The 16150-nt window shown below is 39.4% G+C and overlaps 1 protein-coding gene and 1 pseudogene across 1 annotated transcript in view; one reads left to right on the forward strand and one right to left on the reverse strand.

The window, feature by feature from the left end:
- The window catches only part of ITGA2 (integrin subunit alpha 2), a 102373-nt gene that overhangs the window by 72398 nt on the left and 13825 nt on the right, over nt 1–16150 (reverse strand). Inside the window, exon 2 of the mRNA XM_077896003.1 lies at nt 3169–3289. Coding sequence (XP_077752129.1) covers nt 3169–3289 — 121 coding nt within the window. The remainder of the gene's footprint in view (nt 1–3168; nt 3290–16150) is intronic.
- LOC144311916 (glyceraldehyde-3-phosphate dehydrogenase pseudogene) lies at nt 4756–6361 on the forward strand (annotated as a pseudogene).

The raw sequence follows: 16150 nt of genomic DNA on the forward strand, positions 1-16150 counted from the left end.
GCCTTTCTCTTCTTGTGTGCCAGGGTACGCTCGTAGCAGCTGGTGTTATAGACAGGCTTGAGGGAAGTAAGGCCTTGATAAGCCTGACATTACACCTTACCAGAAAGCTCTATACTGGAGTTAAAGGCATTAGACCAGCCAATAACAGAGCGGTGACTTGTTTCCCAGTAGTAATTGTCCTGTGTTTATACATCTTTCAGGAATGTCATAAGAAGGCCACAGAGGGACTTAAGAATGTCTCGTGTCGTTGGTCTGGACATAACCTGATCAGCACCAGAATCTTATCATAGTTGCTAAGACATTCATCTTTTAACAATGTTTTGTATGCTCAGAGAGAATAGTGGAGAGAGAAAGGATGTATGGCTGCCTCTCACTTTCCTGGGACTCTGCTTGCTAGATCCCTGTCAACATTTTGTCCTGGTTTGTCTTATTCAACTTCCAACCTGCAGTGTGGCCAGTAGTTGAGTTGCCCTCCAACCCTTGATGGGTTTATCATCTCTAATAGCATCTACTACTGATGGTGGCTCTTTATTTTAGATATACCTTGTCCCGGAAAGAACAATCTTTACCTTGTCATTTAAAAAGAACCTCAAGCTTGATTGCAGATTATCCTCAGCAAGGCCACACTTATGAAACAGAACTTCAGAGTCCCTCCAAAGGTCTTGTTCAGCTCATACTTAAGTCAAACTACTATAGTTCACTTCATGGAGTACCTCAGGTGAGTCATTTGGAAATAGGGCTTTCATTCAATCATTCAGCAAATAATTATTGATCCCCTAACTTGGTGCCAGATAGCACTCTGGCTTCTGAGTACATGCCACTGGAAAAAAACAATGCACTTCTGTCTCTTCAGGGCAGAAGACAGACGATGAGCATGCAGACAAAGGTGATTTCAGATAGTAATGACTAATCTACATAAAATAAATTTACACAGAAGGTAGGAGAATGGCCGCGAGGTGTGCTGAAGTGCTCATTTAGGTAGACATGCTCTGAAAAGTTTCTATGAAGAGAAGACATTTGAGCAGAGACTGAACAACGGGAACCAAGCAAGCAAGTGAAGATCCTGGGGAGACTTCTCCTTCCAGGAGAAAAGCATTTGCAGAAGCTTTGACATAGTAATGAGTTTAGTGTGTTCAAGGGACGGACAGAAGACACAATTCATGGGGTGCAAGAGTGAGGGGGTAAATCATGAGACAGGATAGGTACACTGAGACCAGATCATGGAAGATCCTTTAAATAGTTTTAATGTATTCTAATTGCAGTTGGAAGCCACAGAAGGTTTTAATCTAGGGAGTGACATTATTTGAATCATGTATTTAAGCGTTCATGAGCCTGTCCTGAGGGGTAAGAAGGGAAGCAGAAGGTGGGTTAAGAAGTGGTTGCAGCAAGGACTCACGTTGGTTTGAGCAGGGACTGCAGGGAAGATAGGGTTAACCAGCAGTCTGTTATCACATGTATTTTGGTGGTGGTATCAATGGCACTGACTAATGGATGAGATATGGGGGGAGGTGACAGAAAGAGAGGAGTCAAGGATTTTTGGTCTCATCACTGGTACAGAAAATCAAATATTTATTTATTTATTTATTTATGTATTTATTTATTTTTCAAATATTTATTTAAGTTTGGTATGTTAAGTTTGGTATGTAGGCATCAATGCCGTGATGGTTGTTCTGGGTATCTACAGTTCAGGAAAGAATCGGGGCTGGACATGTAAAATTGTGGGTCATCAGCAACTTTATGTGCTAGATTCCAAGGTCAAACTATTCCAACCATAACATCTTCCTACGCTCTTGACTACAGTTTATGATTAACAAAGCATAATAAGATAATTGTTAGACATGTGCTCTCATACCCCAAACGATGTCAATAATTACTACTCTTTGGGTTTTTAACCAGACCATTCTTAATCCTTCCAAATGACTGACAAACTGCAATGCACCTTGCTTTCCAAGTCTCCTCATATTAGTTAATGCTTTTCTCCTGACTATTCATTTCCTCCCCTTGAGACCCACCTCATGAGTCACTTCCTTCAAGATGCCTTCTGACACATAGTGCCCTCTTGAGTGATAATTTCATTTTATTTCCTTATCACACAGATAGGCATGCTTCAAAATGTGGATAATCTGGATTTTAAATGTTTCCTTAAATTTAATTTTTGAGCATCAAACATAAGTTCACACAGAAAAAATACTATTAATTATAGCTTTTACTTGATAAGCCAACAATAGCCCATTCAATCATTGGAAAGAACGCTAAAGGATCCACTTTGCAAGCTATAGGGTAAGTCTGGAACCTTCCGCTGCAACAGGGAGATAAGGTTCCAGTGGCAGGACTCTTGTGACCAGTGAACAGCAGGACTGGCAAGGGAGGAGCTACAGTTCTTCAACTTAAAGACAACTTTCAGAATCATCTGAATTCCCCTACATTATTTTCATTATTTCTATGAGAAATTTAAACCAGCTGTGGGGGTATATATTTCCATATACATGAAGATAGTGCATATAAATGTAACCATGGTTTAAATGTAACCATTACACAGCATTAAAAAACCAGGTGCACTTTCAGGCAAAAACAAATGATAAAAATGCACTAGAGAAAGCTAACTGTAAATTTTGCATGAAGTCTTCTGAGAATCCTGTGCCACACAGAGGAGGGAAGATTGACTTAGAATGACCCAGTAGATACAGCCTTGCTGAAGGAAAAAATTTAGGAGAAAATTCTACCATCTGGCCAAGAGGCAGCATTAGCTAGTTGACCATTTACAAAAGCTCAATGGTGGATACCTGTTTACAGAATAAGAAATGAAAACAAACCTATCTATATATCTATCGATCTCTCTATCCATTCATCCACCAGCCCATTGTCCCTCCCTTCCTTTCCCTCCCTCCATCCCTCCATCCATTAATTAAATGGTCAAAACTACTACAATAAATGTACTACAAAATATTTAGGAAAAGTTTTCTATCTAGGTTTTAAAAAGTACCATTACACCATCTCATTAATTATCAATCTCAAATTTATCAACTCTGAAGGAAAGAGCCATCATTTAAGGATATTTGGGGGCTATCTATTAATAATATACTTATGTACTAATCCGAACAAGTAATTGGAATTGAATATTAAATTTATACAGTATTCTTATTGAAATCATAAAGAGAATATTCTTACCAGTTGCCTTTTGGATTTATAAACTGCTGGACTGCATAGCCAAACTGTTCACTTGAAGGACCGGAAAATATCTTTGCTTCTAGGAGACCAACATTGTATGCCATACAACAATTTAAAATGCCTATAAAAAAAATGAAAACATAGTCCATATTTATAATTTGTGAATATAAGTTTGTAATATAATTCTCATGGGCCACTTAAAAATTTGTTTTATATAACATTTATTCTCCTTATTACTGTTTACTAAGAAATAATAGCTAATGCTTTTTTTTTTTCACTAGCTAATGCTTTTTAAGTTCTTATTTGGGGCTCTGGTACCATGCTCAATACTTTCTATGCATGATTCATTACCTCATTCATCCTCATAGCATCCCTAGGAGATGATTAATATTACATTTGTTTTGCCAAGATTTCTAAGGTTTCTGGAGATCAGCATGTCATACAAGTCTAAAGGAATAAGGGTAAGGGAAGAATTTGAACACAGGGCTGTCTGATTTCAAGTTTGAATTGTTAAACCTCTAGGGACTCTTAAGTAACTTCAGTTCTCTTTGTCCTTCCTAACACAATGAGACTCCTAGCTGCCCAAGGGCAGAGGCTGAAGGCTATCTACCTTTTCTAAATTCCCCTGAAGATTTTTGACATGGATTCTGTATGAAATATATGGTGGAAAAGCACTGCTGACTACATAAAAGGAGGAAGAAAAATCACAGCTCCTTGAAAACTACATCATTTTCTTTCAGAGGAGCTCATTTTTGAGGATGAAAATGTAGGGGATGGTGTCCTATCACTTTTATTCCACTGTGAACTGTCAAAAGTGGTTTTGGTTTTTGATGCTTCTTTCTGAAGGCTCAAGAAACAATAATCATTTTCACAAACAACAAAGACTTTGATAGGCTAAAGCTCTGAGAGCCTTTTTTTGAAAAACCTTATTTGTGATGGAAAGGGAAGAGGGGAAGGAGTGAGGCTGATGCCTGTCAGTCCTTCATTCTAGAGAGAGCAAGCCGTGCGTGGATACTAGTGCTGTCTGTGGGGATGGGAGTGCGCTTCATGCTGTTTGACATCAGGGTTTATCTTTGCAGACACTGAAGGCAGAGGGGGTTCTTTAAAACTGACCTCCACGATCTATTAATATGTGTTTTCACGGAAGAATAGCCCACTTTCTGGGCAGCAATGAAAGCACACAGTTCATAAATTTATTGTTTCAGGCACTGAAAGACTGAGAGAAGAGGACTTGCTCTTCATTGTGCTGCATAGTCCTGGGAGCTGATTCTGCGCAGTGGCCAGAGCATTATGAAGCCCGCGATAGAGCTTGGGGGACTTAAGGTAGTTACTGTGCTTCTCTACGTGCCAAAGTCATTCTACCACGGATCTGTTCATTCAAGAGAGCTCGGCTCATTATTTCTTAGAAATGTAGTCTGCTGGCAATAGAAGGACAAATAGCAACTTTGAAATACGCTATAGCAAAATCCACATGGCTGTACTTTCGCAAAATTTCTCTTACATCTATTTTTCACATGTACCACTGCTCCTTCTTATTTTTCAGGAAATAAAATGCAGAGGAAAACAACATAGCAAATTAATCATGGAAACAGAATTGACATTCAGAACATGAGTGTTTTCAATCAACAGTTTAAAGATGTTATTTATTTATTTATGAGAGACAGAGAGGCAGAGACACACAGGCAGAGGGAGAAGCAGGCTCCCCAAGGGGAGCCCAAAGTGGGACTCGATCCCAGGACTCCAGGATCATACCCTGAGCGGAAGGCAGATGCTCAACCACTGAGCCACCCAGGCGGCCCTCAATCAACAGTTTAACTTCAGGCTCTGGGCTCCTCCCTGTTGGACAGACAGTCGCACCTGCCGGCGCAGGGTCAGCCCGGCAGGAGACACGCTGATGAAGGGCAGAGTGGACAGATCGGGCCCTACCGGGTGCTTGGTCACCAGGGCTGCTGTTAACTCTGGCAAAGTGGATACTGTCGCCATCAATGACCTCTTCATTGATCTCAACTACATGGTGTACCTGTTCCAGTATGATTCTACCCACAGCAAATTCCATGGCACGGTCAAGGCTGAGAACGGGAGACTTGGCATCAACGGGAAGGCCATCTCCATCTTCCAGGAGCGAGATCCCGCCAACATCAAATGGGGTGATGCTGGTGCTGAGTATGTTGTGGAGTCCATTGGGGTCTTTGCCACCATGGAGAAGGCTGGGGCTCACTTGAAGGGCAGGGCCAAGAGGGTCATCATCTCTGCTCCTTCTGCTGATGCCCCCATGTTTGCGATGGGCGGGAGCCACAAGAAGTAGGACAACTCCCTCAAGATTGTCAGCAACGCCTCCTGCACCACCGACTGCTTGGCTCCTCTAGCCAAAGTAATCCATGACCCCTTCGGCATCGTGGAGGGCCTCATGACCACCGTCCAGGCCATCACTGCCACCCAGAAGACCGTGGACGGCCCCTCTGAGAAGCTGTGGTGTGGCGGCCGAGGGGCTGCCCAGAACATCATCCCTGCTTCCACTGGCACCGCCAAGGCTGGGGGCAAGGTCATCCCTGAGCTGAACGGGAAGCTCACTGGCATCGCCTTCCGTGTCCCCACCCCCAACATGTCAGTTGTGGATCTGACCTGCCGCCTGGAGAAAGCTGCCAAATATGCGACATCTAGAAGGTGGTGAAGAAGGCATCGGAGGGCCCCCTCAAGGGCATCCTGGGCTACACTGAGGACCAGGCTGTCTCCTGTGACTTCAACAGTGACACCACTCTTCCACCTTCGACGCCGGGGCTGGCATTGCCCTCAATGACCACTTCGTCAAGCTCAATTCCTGGTATGACAATGAATTCGGCTACGGCAACTGGGTGGTGGACCTCATTGTCTACATGGCGTCCAAGGAGTAAGGGCCTCCTGGACCACCAGCCCCAGCAAGAACAAGAGGAAGAGAGGCCCTCAGCTGCTGGGGAGTCCCTGCCCCAACTTAATCCCCCAACACACTGAGAATCTCCTGACCTCCAATTTACATCCCAGACCCCGAGGAAGGGGAGGGGCTTGGGGAGCCCTACCTTGTCATGTATCATCAATAAAGTATACTGTACCCAGCCAAAAAACAAACAAAAAAAACCCAGTTTAACTTCACCTCATGGTGCAGAACTTAATAAATGCTATTTAAATATGTTACCAAAGCTCCAACATACCAGCAAAATCTTGGGGAGATGATGTCAAATGCCCCTACTTTTCTAATATCTAACACTGGAAAGGCCACATATGACTGTAATGATGTCATTTTGATTAATTAGACTATTAATTAGACTTCAGCAGATCACATGACATAAAATCACATTGGAATTCATTTTATCATCTAGCAGCTAAATTTCAATTTATATATGTTACATATAAATACATATTTATATATTACATTAATATATACATGTTATACATACATATGTATGTCACACATAAGTACATGTAAATACATGCATATAAACTATTATTCAAAAATATAAATTAGATCATTTCAGATCATTTAATTTCTCTGCTAAAAATATCTCAGTGTCTTTTATTTATTCATTTATTTTTTTCAAATATTATATACATATTCACATGTACCACATTTTCTTTATCCATTCATCAATTGATGAACACTTGGGTTGCTTCCGTATCTTGGCTATTGTAAATAATGCTGCAACATTGGGGTACTTACATGTTTTTGAATTTGTGTTTTTGTATTCTTTGGATAAATACCAGTAGTGGAACTACTGGGTCAATGGTAACTCTATTTTTAATTTTTTGAGGAATCCCCATACTGTTTTCCACAGCGGCTGCACAAAATTACATTCCCATAAAGTGCATAAGGGTTCTTTTTCCTCCGCATTCTCACCAACCCTTGTTGTTTCTTGTGTTTTTGATTTTAGCCATTCTGACAGGTGTGAGGTGGTATGTCAATGTGGTTTTGATTTTCATTTCCCTGATGATGAGTGATGTTGAGCATCTTTTCACTTGTCTGTTGGCCATCTGGATGTCATCTTTGGAGAAGTGTCTGTTCGTGTCTTCTGATGATTTTTAATTGGATTGTTTTTCTGGTGTGGAGTTTTATAAGATTTTTTAAAAAGATTTTATTTATTTATTTGACAGAGAGAGGGAGCACAAGCAGAGGGAGTAGTAGGCAGAGAAAAAGGAAGAAGCAATCACCCTGCAGAGCATAGAGCCTCATGTGGGACTCGATCCCAGAACCCTGGGATCATGATCTGAGCTGAAGGCAGATGCTTAAGTGACTGAGCCACCCAGGCACCCTCTCGGTTTTTTATATATTTTGGATATTAACCCATTATTGGATATATTGCTTGTAAATATCTTCTCCTAGTCAGTGGGCTGTCTTTTTGTTTCGTTGATGGTTTCTTTCACTGTGCAGAAGCATTTTAGTTTGGTTTAGTCCCAATAGTTTAATTTTGCTTTTATTTCCTTTCCCAGAGGACACATACCTAGAAAAATGTTTGTACAGTGATGTCAAACAAATTGTTGCCTATATTTTCTTCTAGGAATTTTATTGTTTCAGATCTCACATTTAGATCTTTCATCCATTTTGAGTTTATTTTTGTGTATGGTATAAGAAAATGGTTCAGATTCATTCTTGTGCATGCATCTGTTCAGTTTTTCCAACACCATTTGTTGAAGAGACTGTCCTTTTCCTATTTTATGTTCTTGCTTCCTTTGGTCATAGAAATATCCCAGTATCTTATCCATGCACCAAGAATAAAATCCAATTTTCTTACCATGGTTTCAAATGTTATTCATTATCTGACCTTATATTATTGGTGACTTCAGTTTTACTACCCTCCTTTGTCACTATGTTCCAGCCACACTAGCTTTCCTTCTGTCCTTTGAGCACAAGCAGTTCATTCTGCTTATGGCCTTAGCAACTGCTTGACCCACCGCCTACCACATTTCCTCCCAACTCAGCATCTATGTCTTGGCACCTATTCATTATTTAGGTCTCTGCTTTCCTCATAGAGACTTCCCCTGACTCTTCTCTCTAGCAGCAACACTCTACTTCATTAATATACCACTATCCCAGCACTAATTATCTGAAATTATCTTCTGTATCTGCATTATTTTGTGTCTTTTCCTGCCTAGTAAGACCTAAACTCCTTGAGAGCTCAGATTTTATTTCTTTTATTCATTCTTATTATCTCAGCATCTAGTATATTTGTTGAATGAAATGAATTTTTAATTAATATGCTCTTCAATGATAATTTGGAATATAGGGAAGTTTAAGGGACAGAAGATCACTTATATCATTTTAAATACATACCTACAACTAACTCACTAACAATGTCATCATTTCACACTTAGCCTATGATAACTAATTAGCTTATGTAAATTTGATGTAAGTATTATGTCTAATTCAATATCTATCCTTTCTTTGAAGTCCCATTATGCATAGAAATATGTTTCTATATCTGTTCTCATAACTTAACTGGCTAATGTGGAAAATAACAACCATATTATCCCTTCCCCTACAACCAAGCCCATATGTCTGTACCCACTGAATTATCCAGTAAATGGATCATTCAAAACATATTTATCTAGCCCTTTTGTTCATTGCTATATCTTCAGGAACTAGAAAATGCTTGGCACAAAACAGACAAGATCTCTACTGTCTTTGAGCTTCTTCCTGATAATTTGAGGACAACCAAAAAATTACATCATAATGGGATGAATATTAAATTTCAGAGAACTACAAAGAACCCTGAACCAAAAGTTGAAAAGAGGGTAAATCTAAGTTTGAAGGCTTCACAGAAGAGGTGGTAATTAATCTGGACCTTGAAGGACAAGCTGAAATTCATAATATAAAGAGAAAGGCAAAAGTCATAGGGCACAAGGGACATCCTGCTCAGCAGTATAGAGATGTGAAAGAGAAGAGGAGGGGATAAAAAAAATTGGCACAGAAAATCATAGATTGTTTTATTAATTTATATGTTTGCAGTTCTGCATTGGACATAGTGAGTTTCAAGGTGACTTGAGCTTTGTCCTGCCAGGGACATATTATTACCCAAAATGTAAATCTTCCCTTTGTGTCCTTACGTGAATGTCTGTGAATACAATAACAGTGCAGCAAACTCAGAGTATTGATCAAAGGTGACCTTGATGTGCATTTGTTGACAGTAATTCAGTCGAAGTATTCCAGTGAATCTCACTGGAATTTACTGCAAATTTAAGCATTGTATCCTCTGGAAGTCTAACTCATTTCCTCTATGCCCAAAATAATTGATTATAACTTGGCTTGTTATCATTTTAATATCCATAGGCAAACCAGATAGATAAGCACACCTTGATTAATATAGAATTATTTTTTCTTGCATTCGTTTAAAAAATTTTTAGAGAACCTCCTGCCCTGAGAGTTCCTGCTCATCTCTGAAAATGATGTTTGGGGAGTCTTAATAATTTAAGAATTAATTTCAGCAAATATGAAATTTGTTCTCCCACTTTATTCTGGAACCCAATTTTAAGTTATGAGATAATTCAAAAGAGAAATATATGTTTGGGGATTAGATATAGTTAATCCAGTTTTGTTCTCAAATGTAGTGAAGCTCAGATAGGAAAGAAATCTTTTGAAAACAAGAGCAGAAATAAATGTATAAAACAAAACAGATCATTCTATATTTGCCAACAAAAATTTGTCAGGGGAAGTTTATTGACTTCCAAATGACCCATGTTTGTAGTAAAAGATGGCAGAAGGAGGGTCTAATTTGTGTGGTCAATGCAAAATTTAAGAATGTCTACATGTGTTGAAGGGCTGGTGGGGCCCACTTTTCATGGAAGGGGTTCATTTGCAAAAAGGTCCAGGGAAATATAGGGGAAGAAATTCATTTTAAGAGAAGAGACTCAAGGTCAGTAACAGGAGGTAGATTTGGGAAGAGCATGGTGTTTTTAACTAGGATGCTCAGATTATACTCTGGCCCATTCCTGCAGATGTATGCTGGCATTTTAGGGGGGAAATAGCTCTGCGAACCAGTAAATAAAAACCTAATAACTCTTCCAGTTAAAAAATAAATAAGTCATAGAGATATAATGCACAGCACAGTGAGTTCAGTTAAAAACATCGTATTGTATATTTGAAAGTTGCTAAGAAAGTGTATCTTAAAAGTTATCATCATAAGAAAAAATTACATGTAGTGATGGATATCAACTAGACTCATTGTGATCATTTCACAATACATACATACATAGAATCATTATGTTGTACACCTGAAAGTAACTTAATGTCATGTTAATTACATCTCAATAAAAAAATCCAAATTAATCATTATATCTATATCTAAATCTAGATAAAGATATATAAAATGGTCCTCCTCAGAAGCCACAGGGGACTGCCAGGAGCAGAGGCATAGGTTAGTGAACCAGGGATTGCAGGGGCAGCAGGAAGTTCTAGCAATCACCAAGACCCTGGGGAACGCTCTTAGGGGAAAGCCACATTTCCCAGGAAAATTGTGCTTAAGAGACCAGGAGAAACACTCTTATCTAAATCAGGGACAGGTGAGACTCCAGGGCTGGTCTGTTCTGGGGCGAAATTTCTCTCCATCTGTGGGTCTCTCCATCTTCAAGTCTAAGCTTGAAAATGAGTTGTCTGCTGCTAGAATATAGTGGTGTAACAGGTATGGGACTGACATTTCCAATTCAAAAGGAAGAAATTAGAAGGAATGATGGGTCATAGGTACCAAGAAAGTTTAACATAGCAGGTCAAATTCCATTAGGTTTAAGGGCCTGAGAATAATCCTCTGTGGCTCAAGGCTCTGTCCCCTGAGCCTACAACAGCTCTACTGGCCTCTACTTCTCTGTCCCATTAGTCCAAGGTGGCAGCATTGCTGCTGAAACAATAGTCCTAAAAGCTCATAGGTCTCCTGTGTACATCATGGGGTTCTGCGCCATTACACAAGAGAGTTCTCCACAGACCTTTCCTGGATAACCTCATCTCTATTGCTGACCTCTGCTGAGATGGTTGAGAGGATCCATGAATCACATGCCTAATCTGTTATGCAAAGTTTACCAACCACACCCTTGGCCTTTTCGTTAGAACAACACTTTCTTAACAATGAGTCTCCTAATATTAACTTTCATTTTTGCAATCTGTATAGGCTGAGAGTGTCTCATCATTAGGTACTGTTCTGTTTTGCTGAATTTCTCAATTTATCTCATTCCTCTTGCACTTTACTACATTCAGCAAGGAAAAAGCAAGCATCACTTTCAACATTTTGCTGGGAAAATTTTCAGCTAAACATCCAAATTCATTGCTTGAAAGTTCTGCTTTCCACACAACTACAGGGCACAATTAGTCCACATTTTCTGCCACCGTAAAAAGAATTACCTGCCCTCAAGTTTTCAATAGCATGTTTCTCATTTCTTTCTTGAGAACTTCACCAGAAGCAGTTTCAATATTCATGTTTCTACCAACACTTTCCACAAGATAATCTTCAAAGACTCTCTATCCAAATAAGGTAATATACACAGATTTTGGGGGGCAAGGATGTAGACATATCTTTTCTTGGGGCAGCAGTCAGCTTCATACAGTGGGTAGGCCAAGAATGTAAGATCCTAACTGCTGTTTACCTGGGCCATTTCTCGGGGTTGTGTTTACAGGGAGCAGCCTTGATGGTTGAGGTAAGATCTCTCTCCAGGGCAAAGAATAAGTTTGCTGACTTCTTGCTGTAAAATAGCAGGTTCCTCTCTTGTAATGCAACCTAGTGTGAATGCAGGCATACATTTGGACCCCTTCACATAGTCCCCATACGACTTCATGGAGAAGCAAAAGAGTTAATTATGTAAACACGCTCATGTGCATGGTGCATGTTGTGTGGTAATAACGTTCTTTGTCTCTGACTCAGGAATCTATCTTGTGTCATCTGTCAGCATCAATGAAACAGTAACAGGCTAATGTATTAGCTTGTACTTGGGGTGCAATCAAATACTGGACCTGAGAGAATGGAGAACAAAAACGCCACAGTTGGGAAGTTGGAGGTTGAATGACAATGAAAATGGATACCTCCTGAGAGTTCAGAGAAATCTTGGGAGAGCATTGTATTTTCCTACAAGGGTGGAATAGAAATTTGAAGGAGTCTTATATCAGTTTGAAGAAGCAGAGAGACTCCAGCTGACATCTGAGTAATAATTCCCTGCCTCATGGTTTGTGTCTATCTTTAAAAAAAACAAAAACAAAAAAAGAAAAAAGAAAACAGTGTATGCATGTATCATTTATTTAGCAATTACTCTGTGTTCATATTAAAGAAACATGTGCATCAATTCCATGGCCAGAGATAAATTCATTAATAGAATATTAAGGCTATAGGGGTAGCCTTATAGATAAATTGCATCCCTTCAAATTCCTCTATTGAAATCCTAAGTCTCAATGTGATTATATCTAAAGATAGGGCATTTAAGGAGGTAATTAAGATTAAAAGAGGACATTGGGTAGGACCCTTATCTGATAAGATCAGTGTCCATATAAGAGGAAAAATACCAGAGAGTTCTCTCACTGTGTGATCACTGAGATAAGGCCATGTGAGGACACAATAAGAAGACAGCAGTCCACAAGCCAGGAAGAGAGGTTTCACCACAAACCAGCTCTGATGGCCCCTTGGTCTTGGATGACCAGTCTCCAGAACTGTGAGAAAATAAATTTCTGTTGTTAAAGCCACACAGTCTGTGATATTTTGTTAATAGTGGCCCCAGTAGACTAAAACAGGGAACAATCAGATTATATCAGAAAATTTCAATTTACTATTCTGAGTTTGAAAGATAATTCTGTCAATTAATATATGTGCATATACAAATACAGGAGAGATATACACTAATTCCACTTATGTCATATAAAGTTCATATTTTTTGTAGAAAAAATAAATCCAAGTTTCTTCCTGACAAAGTAACTGCATCAAGTCTTGGGCTACTGTGGCATGTAGTTAGATGATTTTGAGATCCTTTCATATTTTTTGATCTTATAGGCTATGAACATCTTCAGAATTCTTCTTAAATTCATTTATTATGATTTAGTGCCTCTTGATAACTCGATAGATTCTCTCTCTCTCTCTCTCTTTTTTCATAAAGATGCCATCTGGCAGACTCACTGTCTCCTAGTGGCCAAGAGGACTGGGAATACCCACTTATCAATCCACTTTCTAGTTTCACACTTTATTCCTAAATTTCCTCTTTATGAAAGAAGAAATTCTCCTTTCCCCCCCACCTCTCTCTCTGTCTCTCTGTCTCTCTCTGTGTGTCATTCTCTCACACACAGAATAGCATTTTTTTGTGCATTTAGCAAGTCAATGCCTGCTGAATAACTTGCTCAGTAACAAGATATGCCTCACATATCCTGAGGCAATATATGGAAATAACAGGCATAACTGAAGTGAATATTTCCTCTATTAAATCTCTGTTCACAGGCCACTTCTCTATAAACTTTGGTTCTTCCCCTCCCATTCCAGCCTGCACACACCACACTCTTCTAACTTCCTTGATACTCACCATTTGCAGCTCTTATTGTGGTGTACTGCCTTGAAATGTTACTCCTCTCTTCTCATATATTCATTCTCCTGGAGAGCTGTCATCATTTTCTCCCCTACCTGTGTCTTACCTCCTGGCCTATTCTCTCAGCCCAATTCAGCTGATTCTTCCTTAAACACACTGATCCCCAGCCTTTTGCATTCATTCCCTTGGCATGGAATATTCTTTTCCCAAAAAGGGTCATGTTCACTCTCACTGCCCTTCTGTTTGCATCAAAAATCAATCCATCAGAGCTGTCTTTCCTCACTACCTGTGATGGGCAGGGGGTTCCCAATGATCCCCATCTCCTATTATTCATGTCTTTGTGTGATTCTCTTCCCTGTGACTTCAAACCAATAGAACTGGAGATTCAAAACATAGAATTGAAGTTTGGGGTAAATCACTTCTGTTATTATATTACATAAGACTGTAACTTCTGTCTTGCTAGCAGATGCTCTCTGTCTTTGATAAAGCAAAGAAGTCCACAGGGCAAGGAACTCAAGGCAGCCTCCAGTGGAAGCCAGAGAGGAACTGAGGCCCTGAGTACAACAGCCCTAGAGAAAATTAATTCGGCCAACAATCAAAGTGAACAGAAATGGATCATTCCTTAGCTGGTCATTTAGATGAGGCCTCAGCCCTAGCTCATACCTTGAGTACAGCTTTAAGAGATACCCTGATGCAGAGCATCTAGTGAAGCCAGGCCCGAATTCCTGACCCATAGAAATTGTAAGATAATAAAGGTATATTATTTTAAGTCATTGCCTGCATGGTAACTTGTTATGTAGTAATAGATAACTAATAAATAACCCCATGTAAAACAATAACTGCCTATTTATCACCCTCTGTCCAGCAATCTCTATCCCCTAGTGAGGCATCACTACCTCACATGTTATAAATCTATCTCTTGTATTTGTCTGCCTCCCTTATTAGAATCTATACAGGAAGATCTAAGTTTTGTGGAATTGAAAATTCTACAATTTAGGGCAGAGTGACTCTTTAAGGAAAAAATTACAAAATTATGAAACAAAATTCAGGTATTAAATACTTAATTAGGGGCAGCCCAGGTGGCTCAGTGGTTTAGTGATGCCTTCAGCCCAGGGCGTGATCCTGGAGACCCAGGATCTAGTCTCACGTCAGGTTCCCTGCATGGAGCCTGCATCTCCCTCTGCCTGTGTCTCTGCCTCTCTCTCTCTCTCTCTCTGTCTCTCATGAATAAATAAATAAAATATTTTTTTAAAAAACAATACTTAATTAGGATGAGAAAAGCAATCCTAGCAAATTACATACTTTTAAAAGCTGAAAAACCTGAAAAAACAATATACACTTTACTGATTGTCTAACATACTTTTGTAATATCTTTTTCCTACAGTTTTTGGCTCTATACCTTTTAATGACCTTTTCATTTGACAATTTATAAAATCATATTGCCTAAAAAGTATTCAATATTTTTTGGCATGGTAAATTGAATCTTTTTAAAAAATATTAACTAACTAATTAATTAGAAGGGGGGGCGGGGAGGAGCAGAGGGTGAGAGAGTCTTAAGCCCTACTCAGGGTTTGATCCCATGACCCCAAGATCACGACCTGAGCCAAAACTAAAAGTAGGATACTCAACCAACTCCATCACCCAGATGCCCAGGCATGGTAAGTTGAATTTTGAAAAATATTTATTATTTATAGTTAAGAGTTCTTTTCATTTTTATATCTCTTATCTGTAATGTCATGTGAATATTTAGGACTGTTTTCCAGTATCATAAAGGAGCTATAATATTTTAAGTTCCCTCAAGTTTTCTTTACAAGGATTAATCCTGAAAACCTTTGAATTGGTGACATTTCTCAACCAGTTTGTTGTTGACATCTTTGTTGAAACATGCTATGTTAGGGTACAAAAGAGACAGTGACCTCAACTTTTGCATGTCAGGCTGTGTAGACACTTCGGAAGGTGCCTGCAGAGTGAGAGTCCTTGAAACTTAAGCTTCTCTTGTTTAATAGTAAATCTATTTTGTCCCTGAGAATAGGGAATCTGCCTATTTTCTTTACTGCTATATTCCTCAGTATTCATAAGAATGTCCAAGACATGGTTGTCAATAAACTGAATCAAGAAACTGCTGATTGTTTCACCTTTCTTTTTTTAAAAAAATATTTTATTTGTTTATTCATGAGAGACACAGAGAGAGGCAGAGACTAAGGCAGAGGGAGAGGCAGGCTTCCTTCAGGGTGCCTGGTGCAGGACTTGATCCCAGGACCCCAGGATCACGATCTGAGCCAAAGGCAGATGCTTAACCACTCAGCCACCCAGGTGCCCCTTGTTTCACCTTTCTCTCTAAGAATAACATATAATGGGAGATCAATAAAGAATTTTAGAGAACATTTAACTTTGTTTTTTATCTAGTTATAGGTGAACCCTATAAAGAAGAGGTGGACTATTTTGGGAGGGTGATGGAGTAGCAGAAGTATGCCAT

This window comes from Canis aureus, chromosome 4 (genome assembly GCF_053574225.1).
Source record: "Canis aureus isolate CA01 chromosome 4, VMU_Caureus_v.1.0, whole genome shotgun sequence".
Classification (NCBI taxonomy): Eukaryota; Metazoa; Chordata; class Mammalia; order Carnivora; family Canidae; genus Canis; species Canis aureus.